Consider the following 25,895-nt stretch of genomic DNA (forward strand, 5'->3'; position numbering starts at 1 on the left):
GGAATTCTCTGTGTATAAGGTGGTCTTTTTCCAAGTGTTTCAATAAGTAGGTAATAGATAATAATATTCTGGGTACATTAGGACAGAAAAGAATACGGAGCCTCTTAAATAAAACTCATAATCACTAAAAAGAATTTAGCTTAAATAACTTTCACAAAGGAGAATGTTTAAAGCTGTTGAAGAATGCCTAGTGTCCTGATTATAATATAAAGTTGTACCAGGATTAATAGAAGCAAGACAGTGAAGGTGGGCCACCTTTGGGAAACTACATTGTTTTTATAATGACTCCAACCCTATTAAGGAGACAAAGGAATGTTCCATTACTATCATGGAGTATCAAAGAATTAAATATAATTAAGGGTCACTCGAAGAGCAATGGAAAAGAGTATAGTCAAGTCTGAGTAATGCTGCAACACATCAAAAATCAAAATTTATATGAGAGAAATAATATAAAATATATCATTTTTGGAGATGTATGAAGATAAAATCAAGTGGACCAATCATGTGGTGGAAGAAATGGATAGATGGAGAAAGATGTGCCACAGTATCTGATAAAAAAAAAAATCAAGATTTCCAATACTGTAATCAAGTAAAAAAAAAAGCCGAAATATAAAGAAATAATATAAATAAAAACAAAGAAATAGTAGTGAGGCAACTAGGTCTCAGGCCTGATGACACAAGGTTCTGGGTTCAAATTTGGCCCCAGATATTTTCTAGCTGTATGACGCTAGGCAAGTCATTTAACCCCAACTGCCAAGCCCTTACGGCTCTCTTCTGTCTTGGAAGTGATATCTAGTATCAATTCTAAGACAAGACAGTAAGGATTTTAAAGAAATAGCAAACAGTATAAGATATTTCAGAAAGATAAATGACATTTTTCTTTAAGGACTTAAAGCAAAGCTCATTACTGAAGCAAACTAAAGATATGAATAGGAATAATTCATCTATAAGAGTATTACACAAGGGACTTGGAAAATAGCATCTAACAAAATCAAGTTGCAATAATAATCAAGCAATAATAATACAAATAATCAAATGCTATTTGAAACAAATATTCAGTTACAAATTGAAGTAAAATCTATTATACTTTATCTGAAACTAAAAAGGAAGGCATAGATAACAATCTCAGACAAAGCAGCAGTAAGAAATAAGCCTTGATTAAAAAAGACCCAGAAACAAGCTGACCACTGCAATGACCAACCGTGATTCCAAAGGACTTACAATGAAATATACTACTCCTCTTGACAAAAAGATGATGGGTTCAGATTATAGATAGGTTGAAATATTTTGGGGGCAAGATAAATAAGAAAATTTTATTCTTCTTGATTGCATATTTATTACAAGGGTTTGGTTTTTCATCCTTTTTCATGATGTGTAGGAGGAACAGAAAGTAAATTTCTATTTGTTAGAAAAATTATTTTTTAAAAGGGAGGTATTATAGGTAGGTCTGTGCTTTAGGAATATCAGTTTAATAGCTATATGTAGGACAAATTAAATAAGGGAAAGACTGAAGGCTAAGACACTAATTAGGATGTTAATACAATTGAGAAAAGTGAGCAAGCCTGAAAAGAGGAGGGATTAATTTTATGTATACACATTTGTACATATTTCCACTTACATACACAGTCTTGCAACACATACATGCACATGCACACACGAGTCAAGGATGACTCTTGGATGACTGAAAAATTGGTGGTGCTCTTACAAGGCTGGGGGGAGAGGGTGCAGGGAAGACAGGATAATGAGTTATGGATTATGTACTTTGTATGTGAATTATGTTTAAGAAATCCAGTTAGAGATAGTATATAGACAGCTGGTGATATATAACTGTAATTCATGAGAAAGTCATTGATTAGCTAAATACAAATCGAGAAGTTATCTGCATAGAGGTACTAATTGAACTCACCAAGCCTTAAAAAGCATGTGGAGACTCAAAAAGATTGAGATTGTAGGAAAGAAGTTCAAAGTACTGTGAACCTTAAAAAAATTCTCAGACCCTACTTCATAAAATTTGGTTAAGACCTTTCCCCATTTTAAACAATGAAGGGACTTAGTCAGGAATGTGAGAACTCTACATCACCCATACCTAAGCATGCCTTAGGGGGAAGATAAAGTTGTAAACTCTTTACTGAACAATGAAAAGTACTTAACCCATACTTATAGTGAGGCCAAGCACTTAAGCTGTGCCTATTTTTAGATCTGATACAGAAGGGTGCTAAATACCTATAAAGGTCAGGCAACTTACAAGAGACAAAGAGGTGAGAACTTACTCAGAGATTTTAGTCCACTCAGGTGTAAATTACTCAAAAGTTTAGCCTACTCAGGTGTGAAGTAAGAATGGTCTGTCCTTTGGAAAACGTCTACTGTGATTGGTAGATGTGAGAACTTAGGGGAGGTGACATAGGAGAAAATTCTCTTTAAAAGGAGATGAAAAGGTGAGAGCAGGGGTCGATCAGAGAACTCTCTCTGGAGATTGAACTGGCCAAAGCTGAACTGGTGTCTCTCTGAACATTAGAATCTTGCTTGGACAAAACTTGCGGTTAGTTGATAAAAGACTGACTGATCTCTCTCTTAGGGTTTTCAGCCTAGGCTGGCTCATGCTGGTCTAGCCCTTTTCTCATTATTTCCTTTTTCTCTCTCTCGCTCTCCCTTTCATTAATTCCTCATTTCTATTAATTAAAATCTCTATAAAACCCAACTGACTTGGGTATATTTAATATTTGGGAATATTTCCCTGGCGACCACTTCATATTTGATTTAAACCATATTTCTGAGGTCACGATTTAAGCCAAACACTCTTTTAACTGCCACAATTTATGGCTCCACTATTTTAAATGTCACAGTACACCTACATATGAGAGGACAACAATGATGATATAGCAAAGAAGACAGAAAAACAGATCACTTCCAGACAACAATGTAAATGGAAAGAACAACAACAAAAATTAATACTTGTTCCCACCTAAAAGATGAGAAAATTTAAATCTCCTTTCTTTGCAAAGTAGGAGGATATGGGTATGAACAATACAACACCACCACCCTCCCCACATCCACATAAATACACACACATTGACAGATAGTCACATTTAGTTCATAGGTTGGTAAGCTTGAACTGATACTTTACTTCTTTTTGTTAATGATACAAAACAAGATTCCTCCAGCAAGAAAAATGGGGTATAATAAATCCAGAAATGGAGATGATATAAAAACAAAAGAATTTATAAAAGATCATTGATATAACTTGGGAGAAGGAAGTTTCTGTTTAGAAACGAGAGGAAACAAAATTTTAATGTGCAAGTGTAAGGTGAGAAAGTGGTGGCAAAAAGAACAGGACAGCATTTTCTAGGAGTTTGGCAGTGAAACAAACAAGACTTTTTAAATAATATCCTTAAGGAATGGCAGGATCAAGTAATCTATTTTTTTTTAAGGATGAGAGATCTGGGTTTTTCTGTAAATAACAGGGAAAGGTTTAGATAAGGAGAAACTGATCATCAAGAAGGAAGAAGGCATAATAAAAATCAAGTGCATAGAGAAAACCAAGATTTGGGATCAAGCAAAAAGCAGAGAAGTTGATGTTTTCTAAAAGAAAGGTCATCACATATTCAAGAGACTAAAATCAAACCAGGAGGTGGGAGTGGATAATATAGAGGTGATTTGAAAGGTAGAATTGGGGAAAAGATTGATTATCCTGTTCCCATAGTCCTTTGATAGTCAAAGAATTTATAAATTATTTGAATCAACTATTTCTCTCATACCAAGTATTTTTAAAATATGAATCATTTTAATAAAGGGTATTGTTATGAAGGATATAAAAACCTTAATGTGAAAATGCATTCACTTGCTAAAATAATTAAAATTAATTTTGTTATAGAATAGCACTTGCTATACTGACATAAAAATCAATATCATAAATGTATATATTGTAAAAAAAATTTACAGACATTCTGAAATTGTGAATTTTATTCTTTGAAATGCTTTATGAAAATCATGCCAATTATTTACACTGAAATAAAATTTTTGCCTCTATTTACAAGAAAAAAAGCAATCCCAATGATTTTTTAAAAATTAAACATTAATTACATGTATAACCCAGTGGAAATGCTTGGCAGCTCTGTGAGTGGAGAGAAAAGGGGAGAGAACACATAAATCATGTAACCATGGAAAAATCTAAATAGATCATAAAAAATAAAATAAAATAAAACAATATTAAAGTCATAATTCTGAACACAACTCAAAGCTAAAAAAAATAATATTTTACAAGGGATTTTCTTCACAAAAATCCTGTAAAGTCATTAAGTAAGTTTTTATCCTTCTCATTTTATAAATGGGGGAACCGAGGCTAGAAAAGATTAAATGATTGGTCCAGAAAAACATGGCTATTTTTGTAAAGCAGAAGATATAACTCCTAAACGTATTTGTATACAAAAATTAATATATAAAAGACATTTCTAAATCAAAAACAAGTACAGGAAATTAAATTTAGCTATGAATATGTTGTTTTAAGTCACTGATTTCTAATTCCTCCCTCCCCCCTTTTGAAAAACTGTTACCTTCTGACTGAGAATCAATACTAAATATTCTTTCCAAGGCAGAAGAGTGGAAAGGGCTAGGAAGCAGGGGTTAAGTGATTTGCTCAGGCATTTAGCTAAGAATTATTTTGAAGCCAGATTTGAACCTAGGAACTCTTATCTCCAGACCTACCTCTTTATATTAGGCCACTAGCTGCCACTATTTTTCAGTACATTTCAATGAGTAATTAAGCATGTAAATTTAATAATAGATTCTCTTTTAATGAAGTTATTAGAAATACGAGTAATTAAATAATAATAATGTGTACAGAAGCTAAATTATTTCTCTGTCCTTGCATCTTTATGAAAACCTGAAATACATAATCAAAGAATCAGTTCTAGAGCTAGAAAGAAGCTAAGACGTTACCTGATCAAACACCTGATCAGACACTTTCTTTTTGCAGATGAGCTTACTGAGGTCCCAAGAGGTTTAGTGGTTTGCTAAAAGATCATATAGATAGTAAATGTCAGAAATTAGATTTAAGGCCAGACGTCCTTACTCGACAGATAGGGCATTCCACTGTACTACAAGGAAATATTAGAATAGGTTCTCTAAAAATAAAGTATGAAGTATACCCAATAACTTTAAAAAAAGATTTAGAAAACAATCAGTAAAAAGATGTCAGATGAAAACTTAGTATATTTTAACTAATCTATTTCCCTTTGTAAAATAAGGGAAGAGAGATTTTGCATTTTGAGGAGAAAACTATTCTCATGGTGTAAACCTTAAAATTTCTTAGACTTATGAATGTTGGAAATTTCCTCACTGGGAAATTTCATTCTGGAAAAAATTTCCTACTGATAGTAAGAAACTCTATTGGAATGTGAAACCCTAGGCATCAGAGGGTCCTTCTCCTCCCTACCTAAGACTACTTTAGGACAGAAACCTTTTGCTAAACAATGGAAAGGGCTTTGACCTATGCTTAAGCATAGAACAGGAAGTTCCTTGAGTCATGATTGATTTTAGAATTGATACAATAGAGATACTTGGAATGACAGAACCAGGTCTTGAAAATACAATCTCCACCCTACTCAGAGTAAAAGGATTTAGGAAGGGCTGTAGCAAAGGATCAAGATTTAATTATTTGAGAATATGACCTTCAACAGACATGTGCAAAGCCACAGACCTCTGGGCGGTCCTGGGTTAAGCTAGAGCCACCATTGGCACATGAAAGACATGGACAGTGATTGGTAGATGTGAGAACTGAGGGGAGGGAACTTAGATGGTTTCCTTAAAGATAGTGGGGTCTGAGGACTGAAGGGGTCTAGAGGTTGTGCTCTGAGAAGTCTTGCTCTGAAGGAGGCTGAAGGTGGAGGCCCCTGAGACTGTTTCTCCATTTTGGTCACGTGAGTGATAGGGACTGATCTCTTTTCTTTGCCTCAGCTATCTAAGGGCTTGGGCCTTTTGGCCCAGCCTAAACAGAGGGGGTATTTAAGCCCTATTCCTCTCTCTGTCTCTCTCTGTCTCTCTGTCTCTGTCTCTGTCTCTCTCTCTCTCATACCTTTCTTCCTCCTGTTTATAATTAAAACCTCCATAAAAGGTTGACTGCTGACTTGAGTTTCATTTAGGAATTACATAGCTGAATTCCTTGGCGACCTTAAATTAATATATATCTGTCTTTTAAAGTGATTTCCTTGTCACAATGGAGAGATTAGCTAAGCACCAGTGGAGGAGGGGTGAAGAGGGTACTTATAGAGTTCCAAAGGGGGAGAGAACTTTGAACTCAACTGACAGGACTTACTTCCAACCTGGAAAGTAAAGAGGGAAAGGGGTTTTTCTGGGAGCAAAGTCAAAAGCTCATCCAGTGAGACCTGTCTTTCCTTCTGGGATCCTCAAATACCTTCACCGAGACTCAACCATCATCTGTGTGTTTCTCAGCAGGGATTTTGTGGGACTCATCTTGGCTTTGAGCCACTTGGATTTATATCTCCTATTTACCCTTTTGAACTGGACTTAAAATTTAGCTAAGCACAAATATAGGAAAAGAAGCAGTTGGTGAAGAAAGAGGCCAGGCCACTGTGGCCTCTGGCCTCCAAACTTTGAAAGCCAATCTGCAAGGGGAGCAACTTTTAGGTCAAATGTTGAAGGATTATAATTATACTTTCCCAGAAAGAAGCTATTAAAGAGTTAAATATCAACTGCATTGCCAAATGTACCTCAATAAAAATATACCTCCAATATCTGTAAAATGAGATGGCTAGACCAAATGACCACTGACCATTGTCAAGCTCTAGAACAATGATGATCATGTTGATTTCTATCCCCTCATATCCCTGAAAACCATAATAAAAATGTATTCATTCTACATCAAGCAAAATGAAATCAAGTCAGAAATCCTACTTACCTCTGTTAACTCTGGCCAGTTTACCAGGAGTAGTTTAGCTGGTGGTCCAGAAATTAGTTGTACCCGGAGAAAGTCAGAAAACTCACGCCATGCAAAGCAAAGTTCCTTGTTTCCAGGAGGACCTGGGTTAAATTTTATGCCTTTTATAATTATAGTCTGTGTGCTCTCCTAATAATAAAGACAGGTTAAAAAGAAAAATACACTTAAAAATCTTTTTTTTTAATTGAAGGGGATTATTTCTTATTCAGCTTCATTTTCAGGTAGACGTATCTAGGTCATTTAACATGGTAAAATATCTTTTCAGCACTATGCTGGGCACAAAAAGAAAGCAAAACAAACCTAAGATGTGGTCTCAAAGCCTTCACAGACCACTCACTAAACTATTTATTGATCTTGAATCATGTAGAAGTTCCTGTAGTTAAACTAACAAATAATAAATTAAATATTAAACCATAAGATACTAATTGTAATTGCAATAGGAATCCAGTCAGTCACTAGCATTTCTTAAGTATCACCTATTGGCTAGGCACCATGCTAAATGCTAGGATCCAGAGAGGGGAGAAATGAGAATTGTCTGAAATAGAGACAACGTGGAAAGGCAAAATTTAGATATTCCAGCTAGGGAGCAATATTATCCAAGGCTGCTCAGTCCACCTAATTAAAAGTATGTGCTATGAAGAGAAAAAAACAATAAATATTTAAAAGATTATTGAAAGATATTGAAAAATAAATCTGAATATATAGATTGAGGCTTTGAAAGCCAGGCAATGCAGTTTGACCTTTTTTGTGACAGACAACAAAGAACCACTGTGAGTTGCTGAAGCAGAATATATCATAGTGAACTTCTATATCCATAGTCTTCCACCACTACAAAGCAAGGGGCATAATAACTCTAGGGCAAACAATAATTCTAATTGAATTTTCTTAAGCACTGAAATTTTACCATTAGCAACAAATGGCACCAAGGTTTCCTAAGTCATTAGTCCCAATAATATATCCAATTTTTTTTTTAAGAATTTTGAATCATACAGAACTATATAGTGATATTAAACAAATGGTGCTCTACTCCTTCTCTCTACTTCAAGGACAAATTTCCTAAAATATATGGACAAAGAAAACCTACATGCATGAATTTCCATTTGAAAAAAGGAACAAAAATTAAAAATCTACTTTCTAGACTATATCCATTTTTCAAATAAAAGCCATACAAAAAATATTTTAAGTCAGTCTTACCTGCCAAATTGTTTTCATATTGGATTTATCAAGTCCATTTCCAGAAACTCCCAAAGAGTTTAAACAATTTGATGTGAAAGTTTGAATCTGATTTCCATATTGATCTGTAATTATTACCTCTTTAAAAACAAAAGGAAAATGTTTTATCCTGGCTGTTTTAATGAAATTAACTCTAAAATGGTACCAATTCTGATATAAACTTAATATTATAAGCATAAGGATTGATACTGGGGCAATTGTTTCATTAGCATATATGGAACTCCTATGACAGAATAGGATCTTATATTCTCAGCAAGTTTACAGGCTTATAATCGCCTTGAGCACTGAAAAAAAGAAGTAATTCGCCCAGGGTCACATGGCAAGTACATATCAGAGGGATGAATTAAACCTAGATATTCCTCATTCTAAGCCTGGCTTTCTAGCCATTATACCTTTCTGCCTTTCAGGGAATTGTAAATTATTTCAAATTGCAGCATATCACTTCTTCAAACTGGGTTTTAGAACGTGGCCAAAAGAAGTAAAAATCTGGAAATATTTCCGTAGATATGGTGCATCAATGTATGCCCATTTGATTTTTGTTATATCTACTATGACATCATGAGGCACAGGGAGTAGTAGATAAGTACTGACCTCACATTCAAAAGATCCAGCTTCAATTCCTGCCTCAAACATATTGTGACCCTGGGCAAGTCACTTTTCATCTCAAAACCCTATTCCACTAGCTCTCTAAGACTTTAAACTGCAGAACAATTGCTGATATGCCATAAGAGGGAATTTCCTCAACTTAGAATTCTCTATACCACTGAGATCACATCTGGACTAAAATAAAAATGAAAGTATATCATTAAGAATGCTTTGAACAAACCATATTGTCATTTGCACTTTACAATAAAGATGGATAGTATTTTCCCCCCAAGACATAGCTCAGGAAAATGAGAACCATAAGCATTTCAAGTGACTTCAACAAAGTTACAAAGGAAGGACTACTGGCATCAAAGAAAAAAAAATCAGTTCTATTGATTTGTAGAGTGATATTCTTTCTATTACATAATGTTTAAAAAATCAGCAATATTTGATTCATCATACACTCTCATGTGTCTAAATAATGAGTTCTCATTGATTCTTTATTAAAAATTATTTTTATGTGATTTTATTTTATATTTTATATAATATATAATATATTATATATTATATATAATAAATAATATATAATATATAATATTTATATGGTTATTAAAAATAATGAATCTATAAATCTTCAGTCGTTTTATAAGAAATTTTGAATATAAGAAAAACATAGAATATGGCATACTAACCTATTTCTCCTTGGAGTTCTTGACCCATTTGTACTGTTTTTGTTCCTTTTAACTTGCATTTAAGGTGTTTTGGTTCATCAGGCAGTGGTCTGAAATTAGTTCAGCAATTATAATATTTTCCTTAAGTCATTAATCAAAATAAATTTTTATAGAAATTTACATTGTCCTATCAATAACATCCCCTTAGTCAACTTAAACAAGAACAATATAGGTAAAAATCCAGAAGTGAGCAAAAAAAAAAAAGAGAAATCAGCTATTAAACCTAGAAAGATCCAAATCTTCATCACTATGCACTCATTAGATTTCTTCAGTGCTCAAACAAGATGTCACCTTCTACAAGAAGTATTCCCTAATGTTTGTAAAGAACTTCCCTCTACTCAAATTATATTGTACTTATTTATCCACATAGATGGTGTATTCCTCCAGAAGAATTTCAGCTCCTTGTGGCATTTTTTTTAATCTCTCACTGTATTCCAGTGCTTTGCAAAAAAAAGCCTTTGCATTTCATAAATGTTTCTTGAACTCAATCGAATAGATTCCTTTAAATCACTGAATCTTAAAACTAGAATGGGCTTCAGAAGCCAACTAATTCTAGCTATGCCCAAATAAACCCTACTACCAAATACCTAAAATCATATTAGATTTTTTTCCTTTCATCAAGCCTAAATTTGATACTGAGAAACTTCCACACCGTGCTTGTAATTCTACTCTCAAGAGCAAAGCTGCACAAGTCTATGCTAACATTCATGTTGACAACTATCAAGGGTGTAAGAAATGCCATATGTTCCTGTAGTTTTCTTTTCTCCAAGCTAAACAACAGTTATTTCAACCAATTCTCATACGAAGGTAAACTTACTGAGAGCAGAAACTGTATTTTAGTCTTGTATCCTCTGAACCTAATGTACTGGCTTGTACTTATAGTAAGGGCTTGAAAAATGCTGACGTATACTAAACTGCATATGACAAATGAAAAGTCCTTCATCTTCCTGATCATGCTTCTCTTGATGTTCATAAGCTTACTACGATATTTTTTAAATGCATTATCCAGAACTGAATTCTGAATATAGTATGAACAAAACAGAGTATAGTTGAACTCTTAAGATTCCTCATCTTAAATACATAAAGAAGCCTGATATTTCATTATTCTTCTTGCCTATTAGATCATCCTGGTAACTCACATCAGAGTTGTAGTCCAATGAAATTTAATACTTCATGGGATTCAGAACAGCATCAGACTGTACAATTTGTGATCCTTCACTGTCTTCATACAAGCTTATCAGTTTTTTTAGTTATCTATGTGCTTGGTGTCTGTTACAGTATTTCTTACATATAGGTCATTATGGATTAAATGAGGCTGGTTGTGCTCATCATTTTTCCACTTCACACTGCCATTTGGGAATACAGAAATAATTCAGAAAAGTGATAAAAAAAAAAAAGAGAGGTGGATTGGTTGAAGTAATCAGGAAATAACTCTCATTGGTAGAAGTCATTTGATAGACAAGAGGGGAGTACTGCGAGAGCTTGAATCCTACTTTCCAAGCCTGATGATGTCAAGGATGATGTACATTAAGGTGATCAGGGCAAGGAGGAGGTGCCAGGCCTAAAAGTGGGGCAAAAAGCCTTATGATATATACTAGGATGTATAGGAGGTACACAAAGGTGAAGGGGTGTCACCAGGATGTCATCAGGCTTTTTAACCAAGGCAAAAGCCTCTATACTGATGGAGACCCAGTCATAAATTCAAGGCCATAATTGCTGAGGGTACATGATATAGCAAATTTGAAGCAGTTATATACTTAATTCAACCTTAATAATTACACTAATCACAAAAAGCCTATTAACATTATCACTTATGATATCATTAGTTATTAATCTTGGAATCACAATTATGGTCAACTCAAAACTATTGTTAACATTAAAATATAATCCTCATATAAAGGGGAAGGAGTTTTCACACGTGAGCCATATGAAATTTTGGTCCTACTGAAATTATAGGGTTCAAGGACTTAAAGCTATATAGCATGGTTGGGAATATGAGGCAGGTAGGGTTTAAGCTGCTCTTGTTATGCTTCAAACTACAATGCTATTTTGAATTGGTATTCTCTTCTCCATTTTGTCTTTCTAAAGAGATAAAGGAGCTTCTCATTTCTTATAGTTGTCTTTGGAACTTGTTTTGACAATGCAACAGACTTTCTACTCAACTTTTAAGCCATAAAGTTATTTTCTTTTTTTTGTACACTTTTATTTTGGCCCATTTTCTGCAATTCTCATCTTCAATTTTGGTAGGAGATCAACACTCACATATCCCAAGAAGGTGGGGGCAACAACCACTAAGGAGAGAGGAGTCACTGATGACAAGGCCAATGAGTTCTTGATACCGGTTCTAACAAGGATCTCCTCAGGATGGTATCCATCCAGCTACCATTGGTGATTTCCCAAGGTGTCCCATTTATAAATCATAACAAGAAGAAACTTGTTAATGGACATGGTTGAAGAAGAAGAAATAACACTGGTACTACCATAGGTACTGATGATCAGGTCTTGGCCAAAGTTATAGACACTCATGACAATTGTGCTGAAGACAGACATTAAAGTGGTTGTATATTCCAAAATGAGAAGTCTCCTTTGCACATGACATTTCTGTATCCACCAATGCCACCAATTTTCCTGGCCCTGTCACAAGATACCTTACAAGAACTGTGAGAGAGGAAAGAAGACTGAAATGGCTGCCATGGCTATTTCATTATATTATTTATCTTTCTGATTATCACTACCATCTATCCTGCTCTGATCAAGCTAACATAATAAAAATGACAATCCTACCGAAATTAATTTATGGTTACATGGTCATCAAAACAAAATGGTACTGGCTAAGAGACAGAAAGTAGGATCAGTGGAATAGACTTGGGGTAAATGATCTCAGCAAGACAGTCTATGATAAGTCCAAAGATCCCAGCTTTTGGGACCAAAACTCACTGTTTGATAAAAACTGCTGGGAAAACACCAAGATAAACTCAGAATAGGTAAACGACTTGAATATAAAAAAGGAAACTATAAGTAAATTAGGGGAACACAGAATAGTATACATGTCAGATCTTTGGGAAAGGAAAGGTTTTAAAACCAAGCAAGAGTTAGGAAAAAAATCACAAAATGTAAAATTAATAATTTTGATTACATCAAATTAAAACATTTTTGGACAAACAAAACCAATGCAACCAAAATTAGAAGGGAAGCAACCAATTGGGAAACAATCTTCATAACAAAAACCTCTGACAAAGGTCTAATTATTCGAATTTATAAAGAGCTAAATCAATTGTACAAAAAATCAAACCATTCTCCAATTGATAAATGGGCAAGGGACATGAAGAGGCAATTTTCAGTTAAAGAAATCAAAACTATTAATAAGCACATGAAAAAATGCTCTAAATCTCTTATAATCAGAGATGCAAATCAAAACAACTCTGAGGTATCACCTCACACCTAGCAGATTGGCTAACATGACAGCAGAGGAAAGTAATGAATGCTGGAGGGGATGTGGCAAAGTTGGGACATTAATGCATTGTTGGTGGAGTTGTGAATTGATCTAACCATTCTGGAAGGCAATTTGGAACTATGCCCAAAGAGCGATAAAAGACTGTCTCCCCTTTGATCCAGTCAAAGCACTGCTGGGTTTGTAACCCAAAGAGATAATAAGGAAAGACTTATACAAGAATATTCATAGCTGCGGACTTTGTGGTGGCAAAAAATTGGAAAAGGAGTGGATGCCCTTCAATTGGGGAATGACTGAACAAATTGTCGTATATGTTGGTGATGGAATACTATTGTGCTAAAAGGAATAATAAAGTGGAAGAATTGCATGTGAACTGAAATGACCTCCAGGAATTGATGCAGAGTGAGAGGAGCAGAACCAGGAGAACGTTGTATACAGAGACTCATACACTGTGGTACAATCGAATGTAATGGACTTCTCCATCAGTGGCAATGCAGTAACCCTGAACAACTCGGAGGGATCTGTGAGAAAGAACACTATCCACATTCAGAGGAAAAACTGTGGGAGTAGAAACACAGAAAAACAACTGCTTGATCACATGGGTAGATGGGGATATGATTGGGGATGCAGACTCTAAATGAACATCCTAGTGCAAACATCAACAACATGGAAATAGGTTCTGATCAAGGACAGAAGTAATGCCCAATGGAACTGCAGTTCTGGGAAGGGTGGGGGGAGGGGAGGAGGGAAAGAATATGATTCTTGTAAACAAGCAATAATGTTCTAAATTGACTAAATAAAATTAAAAAAAAAAAAGAAATATTTGAATTTGGGGTTTGGGCCTGTCTTAGATAATCAAACAAGGTAACTGGGTTAAAATAGTTTCTGACAGGATTTCAAGCTAAAATTCTATCCTTATCTGTGACAACCCAAAACCCTTGGGCTTGTCATATTTCTCACAAGGAGAGGGTTGATCCAAACCCCTGTAATTCAGTATCTCTGACCAAGGAAACCACCATTCTTTCCTTGACAGTTGGCCATACCTAAAACCCTGGGGGCTGACAGTTGATGTTTCCCTTGGGAGGTGGAAATTACAAAGGGTCATCTCACCTCATAGAGACATATTTGACCTCAGAGCCCCAAGTTCCTCTGAAGGAGGCATAGTGCCACCTCATTGAATCAATTCTCCAGTCTCCTGTCTTCCATTTCTTAAGACATCTCATTGAAGCCACATGCTTTCCAAGACTGTACTTGGATTACCTCTACCCATGAGTAATGGAGGAGAGAAACAATCCCTTCACTCTCTCTCCCCTCTTTCCCTCCTTCCTTTTATCTTCACCATTACAATAGAAACAAAGAAGAAAAACATCTGCTTAATCACAGGGGTCGATGGAGACATGATAGGGGATATAGACTCTAAGTGATCAACCTAATACAAATATTAATAATATGGAAATAGGTCTTGGTCAATGACACATGTGACACCCAGTGGAATTGCTTGTTGGCTATGGGGGGAACATGAATCATGGAATCATGGAAAAATATTCTAAAGTAACTAATTAAATAAAAAATTTTCAATTAAAAAAAAAAGGCCAGGCAATTAGAGTTAAATGGCTTTGCACAGATCACATCCCTAGGAAGTTATGTGAGGTCAAATTTGAACCCAGGTACACCTGTCTTCAGGTCTGACTCTCTACCCACTGAGCAACCTAGCTACCTTGTGTTATAGACATTTTTACTGGCTGTTTCCCATGTCTAGATGTCTCTCCTTATGTCTGCCTATTGACTTCTTTGGCTTCCTTTAAGACCCAGCTAAAATCTCATCATCCACAAGCTGCCTTCCCAACCCATCTCAATTCTACTGAGTTTATTCTCTTTAATTATATCCTATTCATCATCATATATACATATATATATATATATATATATATATATATATATATATATATATCTGGTCTGTATATATCTGTTTGCCTATCTTCTCTCACACTGAGATTACGAACTCCTTAAGGGCAGAAAATATCTTTTAGCTTTTTTTGGTATAACCAATAAAGTACTTAGCACAATGCCTGTCCCAAAGGAGGCACTTAATATTTATTGACTGATAAGATTCATTTGATACTAGCTTTCCCCCAAGCCTGAGATTCCCTCACTCTTCATCTCTGCCCCTACCTTTGCTGGCTTTCTTCAAGTCTTAACTAAAGTTCACCTTGTACAAGACTTTCACAGTCCTTGATCTCAATATTTTCCTTCTAAGACTTCCTCCTATACCTAATTTCTTTGTACAAAAGTGTTGACATGTTTCCCCCATGAGACTCAGATCCTGTAGAAGAGAAACTACTTTTTGCCTTTCCTTAGGGCTGAGCAGAATGACTGGCATATAGTAGGCATTTAAGAAAAGCTGACTGATTAAATGGTTGATTTCTCTATAATATATCAACTGCTGCCACCTTTTATGATTCTTCTTTATTTTCTCTTCCTTCCACCTTTTGTATTTCTCCTGTCTGAAAACATACTATTCCAAGAAGAATTGGATGTATTCCTTGCTTCCTATTACCATTTCCAGATGCTTGTTCTACCATTATCACCTCTACTAAAAAACTCTAACTGTTCTTCTTGCCTGATAGCCCTACTATTTCTAATCTATCCTTCAAGATTGCCAAAATAATCATCCAATGGCGAAAGTCTGACAATATCACTTCTGGCTCAAAAACCATGACTTCTCATTAATGCCTCTAAGATGAAATACAAACTCCTCAGACTTATATTTATTATCTTCTATAATATGGCTCTAATCTATCTTTCATTCTCATTTCAATTACAACCATTCAAATAAACCACTTTTTAAGCTTAACTGGATTATATACTCTTCCCTAAGGAGCTCAAAACACCTAATCCAACTCCATGTAGTAACAGATTTCCCTTCTCCATGACAATCTAAGTAACTTGAATGCAATTCTTCCTTTCTCCATCTTTATTCTCCCTTCATTCAAGATGCCAGCTCCTTCATGTATCAAAACTATTGTTTTCTTTCTCCACAAACATTTACAAAGCATATTTGAATATCATTTTTGTCCTTTTCAACATTTCATGGTAAACTTCTTTTCTGTAAATTCTATATTCTTCATTAAGAAATTAAGCTTTTAAGCTCCTGGGAAGATAGGGATTTATTGTTTGTTTAAAACTTTCATAATATCAAAGTCTGCTCTTTTTTCATTCAATTGAGAATGTCATAAGTCTTATTATCACATTTTGGGAATAAAGTCTTCCTAACTTATTAGGGGCTACATGACTTCTAAAGATTTTTTTAATTTTCAGAATAGCTGAATCCTAAAAAGAACTGACTATATTCTATATAAACTTATATATATGTATATTTTTTCCTATCACATATTTTACATTTATTTTTATTACAAACAGGAACATATATTGAATAAAAATAAGAAAAATAGCCAGGCCTACAGACCTTACAGTAAATGCACTCTCCAATGACACATGATCATCTTGGAATGAAACCTGGCAATATCTCATATCTTTCACTGATGTTGGTACTTGTACATCAGGTAGCAAACCCTGTAGCAAATGTTCCTTATTTATCTCAGGTGTCCAATTAACCTAGCAAAGAAAAATACAAATGAGAGGATTATGTATAGAGACAGACAGACACATGCATACAAAAAAATAACCGGAACGGTTACATTGCTGGGAATATTATAGCTTATGCAGAATTCAGAAGGAGGAAACCTAGATATGTAGCATAGTGGAAAAAACTAAATTTTTTAGTCAGAAATACTATTAAACCATAAGATTCAGGCATTGCAGGAAACATCTACCCTTATTTGATTAACATTTTCTCACATGGTAGTGTGCATATAATAGATATTTAACCAATATTTGTTTTATTTAAAGGCCATTCTAAATATATTACCTTAAACAAGTTAGTAAACATCTGCAAGTCATATTTTTCTCAAATGAAAAATAGGAATTATAATAATTAACTACCAACTTTGGAAGACTATTGCAAAGGATACACGTGATATAATTTGTATAAAGTATTAAGTAAATGCTTGTTTATTAGGAAAGTGCTATACTAATTATATAACTTGAATTAATGAATTATTACAGTAATATAAGAAAATGAATATGAATAATAAGAAAAAGCAGGAAAAGTTTGAAATTAACTGATGCAAAGCAAAGTAATCAAGAACCAGGTGTGAATTTTAAATTTACTCCACTCTGCTTAGTCTTTAGAATTTTAGCAACCAGGAATGTGTACACCCCCACTTAAGGACTGAGTATGGGGGAAGAAGGTCTATGACCCGAGTGTGAGATCAAGTGACAAATCAGAAACAAGTGACTGACCCCCTGGGCTGTCCAAAGCCAAGTTTAAGCCACCATTGGTACATGTGAGATACACGAAGTGATGTAAAGAATTGCCTTTATATTTTGCATCACTTCCTGTGAGAGGATCTTTGGTGGTGGAACTTGACTTGGAGGATCTCCAGTGTGGGACCTCAGACTGCTTCCCTGAAACGACCACTTGGTGAGTGATAAGGCTGACTCCCCTTTTCCTTGGCACTTTCTGGAGGCACTAGCCTCCAAGGAGGGCCCTCATCTTGGGGGAGGCCTCGTGGCTGGAAGCCAAGCTACATTTAATCTTCTGGGAAGCCCCCTGGCTCAGAACAGGCCAGAGCAGATCTTCTTCCCTTTCACTCTTTCTCCCTCATTCTTAATTTCTTCCTTCTATTGCAAATAAACCACCATAAAATTCCATTCTGACTTGAGTAATTCATTGGGATTTAGAATTTAAATCCCTGGCGAACACTAAAAAAAAAATATATTCAGTCTCAACCCTAAAATGTACTCTTAACACAAGAAAATAATATACACCATGACTATAACAATGTAAATGCAAAGAACCACAACCATCCAAGGCTGAATATGAAATTATGATTAAAGTTGGCCCCCAGAAAAAGAATTAAAAATTCCATGCTTCTTTGTAGAAGGGGAATTTTTTTAAAAGGAGTAAATAATAGTTCAACAAAAGTAATACATCAAGTTAATTTGTCAGTAACTACAGTATTCATAACCATATAACTATTATTTACTCCTTTTAAAAAAATTCATCACTACAAGAATATAAGATGGGAAAGCAAGAAAAATATACTTGGAAATGAAGATGTTTAAAAAAATTTTATAAAATGGAAAATAAAAAGCACTCACTAACAGATTAGGAATAGTGAACAATTCACACCAAAATATTCTTTACTATATTCTGGAAAAGTACTTTGCAATTTCTTCACTTTTCTTCACTATTATTATTATTCAACAGTTTCATCAAATACTAACATAATCTATGAAAAATCTTCTAGAGATGCTGGTTTATATTGTATATTAACCATAAGTTGTCTACATCCTTCTTGTACACTGGCTACATTTAAAAAAAAGAGAGAGAGAGATGAATAAATGGCCACTGAAGAAGAAAATGCATTTAATTGTGTTCAGAAAACTGGTTTAATAAATAGGTATCTTAGCTGAAATGTGCATGATTATATGGACATAAATACATGAGTAATAGAAGACAAGGAATACTTAGGTTACAACTGTCAAATATACATCATTTATAGCTGAAAGAATTTGAAAATAGGTTCTAGGTAATATTTAGGAAAAGGGCAGGATGAAGTTGAATCTCTACAATTTTACATTATCCAGAAAAACTATAGAACCACACTAATAATCATTAAGGATATATTTTAAAAAATAAATCAAATTTCTTGAAGCCGTTTGTCAGCTTTTTTCTTTCAACTTCTAACAAGTCACAGGTACAAAATGTAAAAAATGCATCTAACCACTTATCTCTGGTAATAACAATTCTCTTGCTTTTCTTTTGTTTATTGTTTACTCATCTTAGTCTGGTTCTCCCTATTTCCTCTAAGCTAAAAGTAAACTGGATATTTGCAAGGCCTGAGAAACCACTACTGATTAGCATGGAAGCTCTGTGACCTCCAACTTTCTTAGGAACCATATGGTTCTCTTTTCAATGGATTCTATCCAACCCCAACCCTAGGAATACACTGTACTGATTCTGAACTCATGTTTGAAAACCAAATCATTTTCAATTAACCCTACTACAGCTCAGATGACCACCAGCTTCCATGTCCCATGTACTACCACAACCAGCAACATTACAAAAGGAAATGCAGAAATTGAGGAGGGAAAATGCAAACAAATACAATTTTTTAAAGAATCAATTAAAATTTAAGTATTTTTGGCAAAAGTATAAAACCAAAGCCCAATGATAAAAATTGGGCAATAACTTTTTCCTACAATTTATATCTTAAGCTACTGCATTTGAATTGGAATTGTTTTTGATACCAATTTTATTCCTAATGAGAAAGTATTATCATTGGTTTTAAAGAGAATCCAAACTAAGTGTTTATAGTAAATTAACTTTTGGGGAAGAACTATATCCTGAGACTTACCTTAATTTTTTCAGCTAATGCAGATGTTATAATAATTTCTCTTTCTCCTTCATCATACATCTGAAAAATGAGATTATGCATGACATCTCCAGCTATCCAGTTAATTTCATCCTGGTGTTTGATCTGAATTGCTTTCTGTCCTTCTACACTGAATATCTGCAGTTTTGCAACATGGCTACTGGGGAGCAATCTAATGGTCTTCTCTACAGCTGGCACATCTTTACAGCTCTACAAGGAAAAAATAATTGAAAAACAAAACTGATTATTACTATGAAATAATATTAAAATAAATTAACAGCTCAGCATTCCATTAAAGAAGTTTTCCTGTTAACTTTTATACTTTCATTATTTTATACTATCAAGTTTTATTATGTGAAGATTAAATTAACTCCCCTGCCAATTTTTTAGATTACCAAAAGTGTAAATATCCCATTTAATCTTCAAGTGGGGGAGGTCTGTGACCCACATGTGCAACAGTGCATGACGAATCACAATCAACCTGACTGCCCAATGGCAGTCCTAAGCAAAGCATTAGTGGTCATTGTTAGATGTAAAAGTGGAGGAAGGCACAGGAAGTGATGCAAAAAAAAAGTGTCTTTAAAAGGAAGTTACAACTTCCTGTGGGGACTTCTTCTGGGAGTTCGAGAGTTCTTCATGCTTGGAACTTCTCACTGCTCTCATATTTTGGAATTCTGAGTTTGAGTTGGAGGCTGGTAAAGAATCTGCTGACTGGACCTGAGACCCTGTAGTTGGTAAGACTTGTTCTTAAATCTCTCTCTTTGAACTGGCACACAGTAACTGAAAAGAGCTGATTCCTTTCCTGGATTTTCTGAAGACACTAGCACTGAAGAGACCTCTCCTCTTGAGAGAGGTTCTCTGCACCCCCAGGTCCTCAGTTCAAGATCAAAGCTTCATTGTTTAAGCCCTGCCTGGGTTAAGTGAAGGTTTGGAGCAAAATACTTAGTGCATAGGCTAGATATCTTACCCTATCCTCTCTCTCTCATTTTCTTACTTTCGCTACTTCTATATTTTGTACATAAATAAATCTATTTGGAATTTCATACAATTCCTGGCGACTCTATTCTTAAATAATCTGGTCCAATCTTTTATAAAAATCCCTTTTCTCCCCCTAACAATTGTCATGTTGCATGTTTACTGAATGGCATCAAAGTTTTTCAAAAGACAACCTTTTTTTAAACGAAAATATAAGAATCCTTTATGTTTCACTAAAAAAAGTTAAATGATATCACCTGAGCATTTTTGATAAGCATAAAGACCCTGCTTTCAACAAAGAAAAAAAGAAAAAAATATATATATATAATAACTATAATGATATAAAAGGAAAGGAGAAAAACAAGACAATTGATATTTAATGATATAAAATTATAATTCCCCAAAGAAGAGATATGAGTGTTTTCCTTTTGGCAGATAGAGGACAAGGAATATTTAAAAAATGGTACAAAGATCCAGCCATAGCACTGCTGGGTTTGTACCCCAAAGAGATAATAAGGAAGAAGACTTGGACAAGAATATTCATAGCTGCGCTCCTTGCAGTGGCAAAAAATTGGAAAATGAGGGGATGCCCTTCAATTGGGGAATGGTTGAACACATTGTGGTATATGTTGTTGATGGAATACCATTATGCTCAAAGAAATAATAAAGTAGAGAAATTCCATGGGAACTGGAACAACCTCCAGGAATTGATGCAGAGTGAGAGGAACAGAACCAGAAAAACATTGTACACAGAGACTGATACACTGTGGTACAATCAAATATAATGGACTTCTCCATTAGTGGCAACTTGGAGTAATCTACAAGAAAAATCACTATCCATATTCAGAGGAAACACTGTGGGAGTAAAAACACCACAGAAAAACAAATGCTTGATTACATGGGTCAAAGGGATATGGTTGGGGATGTAGACTCTGAATGAACATCCTGGTGTTCATTCATCAACTACATGAAAATAGGTTCTAATCAAGGACACAAGTAATACCCAATGAAATTGTGTTTCGGCTGTAGGAAGGTGGTGATGGGGAGGGAGGGAAATAATGTGATTATTGTAACCAAGGGATAATGTTCTAGATTGACTAAATAAACTAATTCAAATGAGAAAAAAAGAAGTGGTAAAAAAAGAAAACTTTTTTATGTTGTTTGGTTTTATTTTTCTGGAATTGTCTTTTCTTCTTTATTATTCTTTCTGTGAATAAAAGTACTCTAGGAGTCAGAGTGGGATGAAATTTGGTGGATAATTTAGGTAATAAAAAAAGTAATAATTCATTTGAAAATACTTTCTTCACTTACATTATATATTGTATATATAGTATTTTACAATTTCCCTTTGTGAAGGAGAATTTAAACTTTTTAAAATTTTAACTTAATCAATCAAGAACTTCAAGTCCCCGCCTTTCACATTAACTTAGCCATTAACGCTTAATTAGTAAGAACCTTTTACTAGAAAAGTTCATATACTAAAAGACTAAAAACAAGCAAGCACTGCTCTCACCCCCCACCCCCCACCCGTTATCCCTCACCAGTGCTAGGCATATTGGGAGACTGTGATTGATTCCTGAGATGGGACTAGGTGAGCTGATATGTAAAAAAACTACATATAAGTGGGAGTCTCTTGGACCCTGAGGGTTCTTTTTGAGGTCTTTTGCCATATGGGAGCTCTGGTGAGATTCTTTGAGGTCTTTTAGCACCTCCACTGATCAAGCTATTTTGAGGACTGAACATTTTTTGAGGCTTTGGATTTTGGTTTCCGGATTCAAACTTTGAATTCTGGTGAAGATTTGGCTTTCTGGGTTGGAGATTCAGCTTTCTAGGTTGGAGATTCAGGATAAAGAGGGAAGCTTACTCTGGTGAGATTCTTGCCTCCCTGGTGTGAGAGATCGCCCTTGGAAGCTCAGCCTCTTTGGCATCTGTCTTTGGTTGTTGAAATGCCTGGCTGGAGACTGGTGGGCTGGTAAAATTTGCATCTGCAGTTTGGAGGCACTCAGATCCAGACTTGGAGTATTTTTTAGCTAGGCAATATTTTCTACCTCTTTCCTACATTTCTGCCTCTTACTATCACTATTTTGCTGTAATAAAGCTATTACAACTACTAACATACTCATAGTTTAATTTTAATTATTGTAAACAGTGATGACAACTTTTTTTAGATTTTTATCTGTCAAAAACACATTAATTTTTATACCTTTATGCTCTTTAACTTTTAAATTTTAATTTGTTACTTTTAAGTTTCTTTTTGTTTTGCATTTTTTAATATAATCAACACCAAAAATTAACATATCCATATAAAAAGGAGAAGAGGAAAATATTATATGAAAAATGTGAACTACAACAATGTATAGCATGCATGTTTTTAAAAAAACTACAATAAATTCAACCTGAAACTTTCAAATGTATCTGGATTATCTGTGCTTTCTTCAGTTCTCTAATGTGTATTTTTTTAAATGATCTACTAACTATCTTTTCCTTTTTTTTATTTCAAAGAACTTTATCTTATGACTTCTTTCCAAAAAAAAAAAACTACAAATCTGTCTCCTTACCTCAAATTCCCAAATTTATAGTTTGTTATTCTCCTGAGAGACTGAGAGTTCTTACTGTGGGGTCCATAGCCTTATTTTTTTTTTAAACCCTTACTTTCCATCTTGGAGTCAATACTGTGTATTGGTTCCAAGGCAGAAGAGTGGTAAGGGCCAGGCAATGGGAGTCAAGTGACTTGCCCAGGGTCACACAGCTAGGAAGTGTCTGAGGCAACATTTGAACCTAGGACCTCCTGTCTCTAGGCCTGGCTCTCAATCCACTGAGCTACCCAGCTGCCCCCACCCCTTATTTTTAATAATATTCTGACAACTGAATTTTAATATAATTGATTTTCTTTGTAACCTTATGTATTTAATTGTATAACTTAAAATGTGATTCTGAGAAAACATTCATAGGTTCCACAGACTACCAAAGTGGTACAACATATACAAAATGTTAAGAACTCTGCTATAAAAGAACCTAATACTTCAGGTAAAATGATCTACTGTGTGCCTTAAATGAACTTCAGATCACTATTTATTCCTACCTCAATAATTATTTATAAAATTCCCTTCTGGCTCTAATTCCAACTATTCTTTTCTGCTTCTCCAAAGCTATCGAAAACAGTGTTGTATTTCTAGACCCAGAACAGTGTTTTCCACAGATAATCAATTAAGAGTAATCATAATAAAAAAAATTAGCCAATAAATAAAAGAGATTGGATATTCAATGCAGATATTGATTTCTCATGAACCCCTCAATTATGCTTTGCTGGAGGAGCATGGAAAAAAAATTCATAGGTTTAAAAATAGAGTGGGACCTTAAAAATCATCTAGTCCAAGTCTCTCATTTTATAAGTGAGAAAACCAAGGCCCAGAGAGATTAAAGGATGTGCTCAAGTAGTAGGTGTTACATAGAAATGAATGACGGAGCATAGGCTCTCCAATATATTCAGAACATACTAAAGAGGAATGGTATAAAATACTGGATTTGAATTCCTTCTTGAAATCCAAGGATATATGGATTTAAGTCCAAACTGGGTGTCTGAACAAGTAACTTAAGCTGCCAGAGTATCTATAAAATATCTGTAAAATGGGAATAGTTATTTTTAAGATACTTGTGGTGTGAAGCTCAAATAAGGTATGAACTGATATGAATAATATGAAATTAAGTTTAAAAAATTATACAATAATAAATTGTAAAAATAAATAGGACTAATAAAGCATGCATGCTACTGTTAAATTATCTCTGACAGCAAGGTGATGGGCTGACGGGTTAAAAGGGTTATATATGAATATACTAAACTCTTTACAAATATCTTATTTGATCCTCACAACAACCCTGTGAATTATGTGCTATTATGCTCCCCACTTAACAGCTGAGAAAAATGAAGCAAAGGTCAAATAATTTGTCTAGGGACATAAAGCTAGTAAATATCTGGGTCCACATTTGAATTAACATCATCCTGACTCCATAACTAGCACTTTAACAATTGCATCACTTAGCAGCCCAGAAAGTATAGAGAAGTATCACACATGAAGAATAGCAAGTAGATAAGTATAGATGGAACATAAAGTGTGTGAAGGAAACTAATGAACAAGATAGGAAAGGTAGAGTCTAAAGCTATACATTCAATATTTTCATTTCTGTCTGATGCTTCATGATCCCACTAGCAGTTTCAATGGCAAAGATACAGAAGAGATTTGCCATTTCCTTCTCCAGCTCATTTTAAAGATGAGGAAAGTGAGAAAAACAGCGTTAACTGACTTGCTCAAGGTCACAAAGCTTTTAAGTATCTTGAGGCTAAGTTGGAACTCAGGTCCTTGACTTCAGACTCAACATTCTATCCACTGTGCCACCTACCTAGAGAAATATGAAGTAGGAAGGGACATGTGAAAATAATGACCAATTAATTGATTACTGATATAAACTGATTGGATATTCTACTTGCTCTGCTTACAAAGTATCTTAGATTATATAAGTGAAGTGAAGCTGATAAGTGAACTTCTCCTCAGGTCCAGGCACAAGGATGCCAAGAGAAATTCTTGTTATACAAAAATAAACTATTTATTGAGAATATAAGGATATAAAAGGATTTCTAACTCCACCCAAATACAACTCCCTAGTTCCACAAGGAAATGCTTCTCCTGTTTCCACAAGCTACACTGATCCTTCGTGATCTGATTAACCCAAATTTTCCCTATTCTACAATAACTAACACTATTATACTTATAAGAAGTATATAATTCTTAACTTTGTCTCCAATTTATGAAAATAACAAAGGCCATCTGGCTGAGCCTTAACAGACTCAGATTCCAAACCAAAGATCAGGCCTTTCTTTGATCTTCTCAGAGAGAAAACAATTAATGAAACAGCAATAGATAGTCACTAGTGTTTCCCAAGTTGGAAAAGGAAATCACTTAGCTCCTTCAGGTTTTCCCCACCTTCCCTTCTACCTCAGACAGCGAGAGGAGAGAGAGAGAAAAGATGTCACCTGCTCCCAGCACTCTTTAGAGAGAGCCACTGCCCCTCCCAAACAGTAACTGCCACAGAAAAACTGTTACACCTCCACCACACACTGTCAACATTTGAAACTGACACTGTCTCAGACCTGTTTCAAACTCCAATTCTTTCTCAAGCCAGTTTCTCTACTTCTTATCTATAAACATGTAACAAGACTTAATTTCTAAGATCATTTTTATACATGGTAGAAGGAGACCAATTAGGAAATTATTGCAAACTGGTGATGAGGGTGTGAACTAGAGTGTCAGCTCTGTGAGGAAGAAGGGCATATAAAAAGAATGTTATCAAAGAATAAACAAACAATCTGACAACTGAAGAGTTGAAGATATTAGGGTTTTAAGAACCTAGTGTGGAAGCACATTAAACTTCCTTTTTAGTTTCCCTAATAACCCAAATTAAGAAATTATATT

The 25,895-nt window shown here is 34.7% G+C and overlaps 1 protein-coding gene across 5 annotated transcripts in view; it reads right to left on the reverse strand.

The window, feature by feature from the left end:
* The window catches only part of SMCHD1 (structural maintenance of chromosomes flexible hinge domain containing 1), a 229,644-nt gene that overhangs the window by 101,712 nt on the left and 102,037 nt on the right, over positions 1 to 25,895 (reverse strand). For all 5 annotated transcript variants that reach the window (XR_008917679.1, XR_008917678.1, XM_056823757.1 and 2 more), the window contains exons 25-29: positions 19,435 to 19,662; positions 16,419 to 16,567; positions 9,463 to 9,551; positions 8,147 to 8,265; positions 6,914 to 7,081 (exon numbers count right to left, since the gene is read on the reverse strand). Coding sequence is in view for 3 of the 5 variants with exons in the window: in XM_056823757.1 (XP_056679735.1) it covers positions 6,914 to 7,081; positions 8,147 to 8,265; positions 9,463 to 9,551; positions 16,419 to 16,567; positions 19,435 to 19,662 (753 nt within the window). In the remaining 2 variants the exon portion in view is untranslated. The remainder of the gene's footprint in view (positions 1 to 6,913; positions 7,082 to 8,146; positions 8,266 to 9,462; positions 9,552 to 16,418; positions 16,568 to 19,434; positions 19,663 to 25,895) is intronic.

Source organism: Monodelphis domestica, chromosome 3 (assembly GCF_027887165.1).
Source record: "Monodelphis domestica isolate mMonDom1 chromosome 3, mMonDom1.pri, whole genome shotgun sequence".
NCBI classification, from domain to species: domain Eukaryota; kingdom Metazoa; phylum Chordata; class Mammalia; order Didelphimorphia; family Didelphidae; genus Monodelphis; species Monodelphis domestica.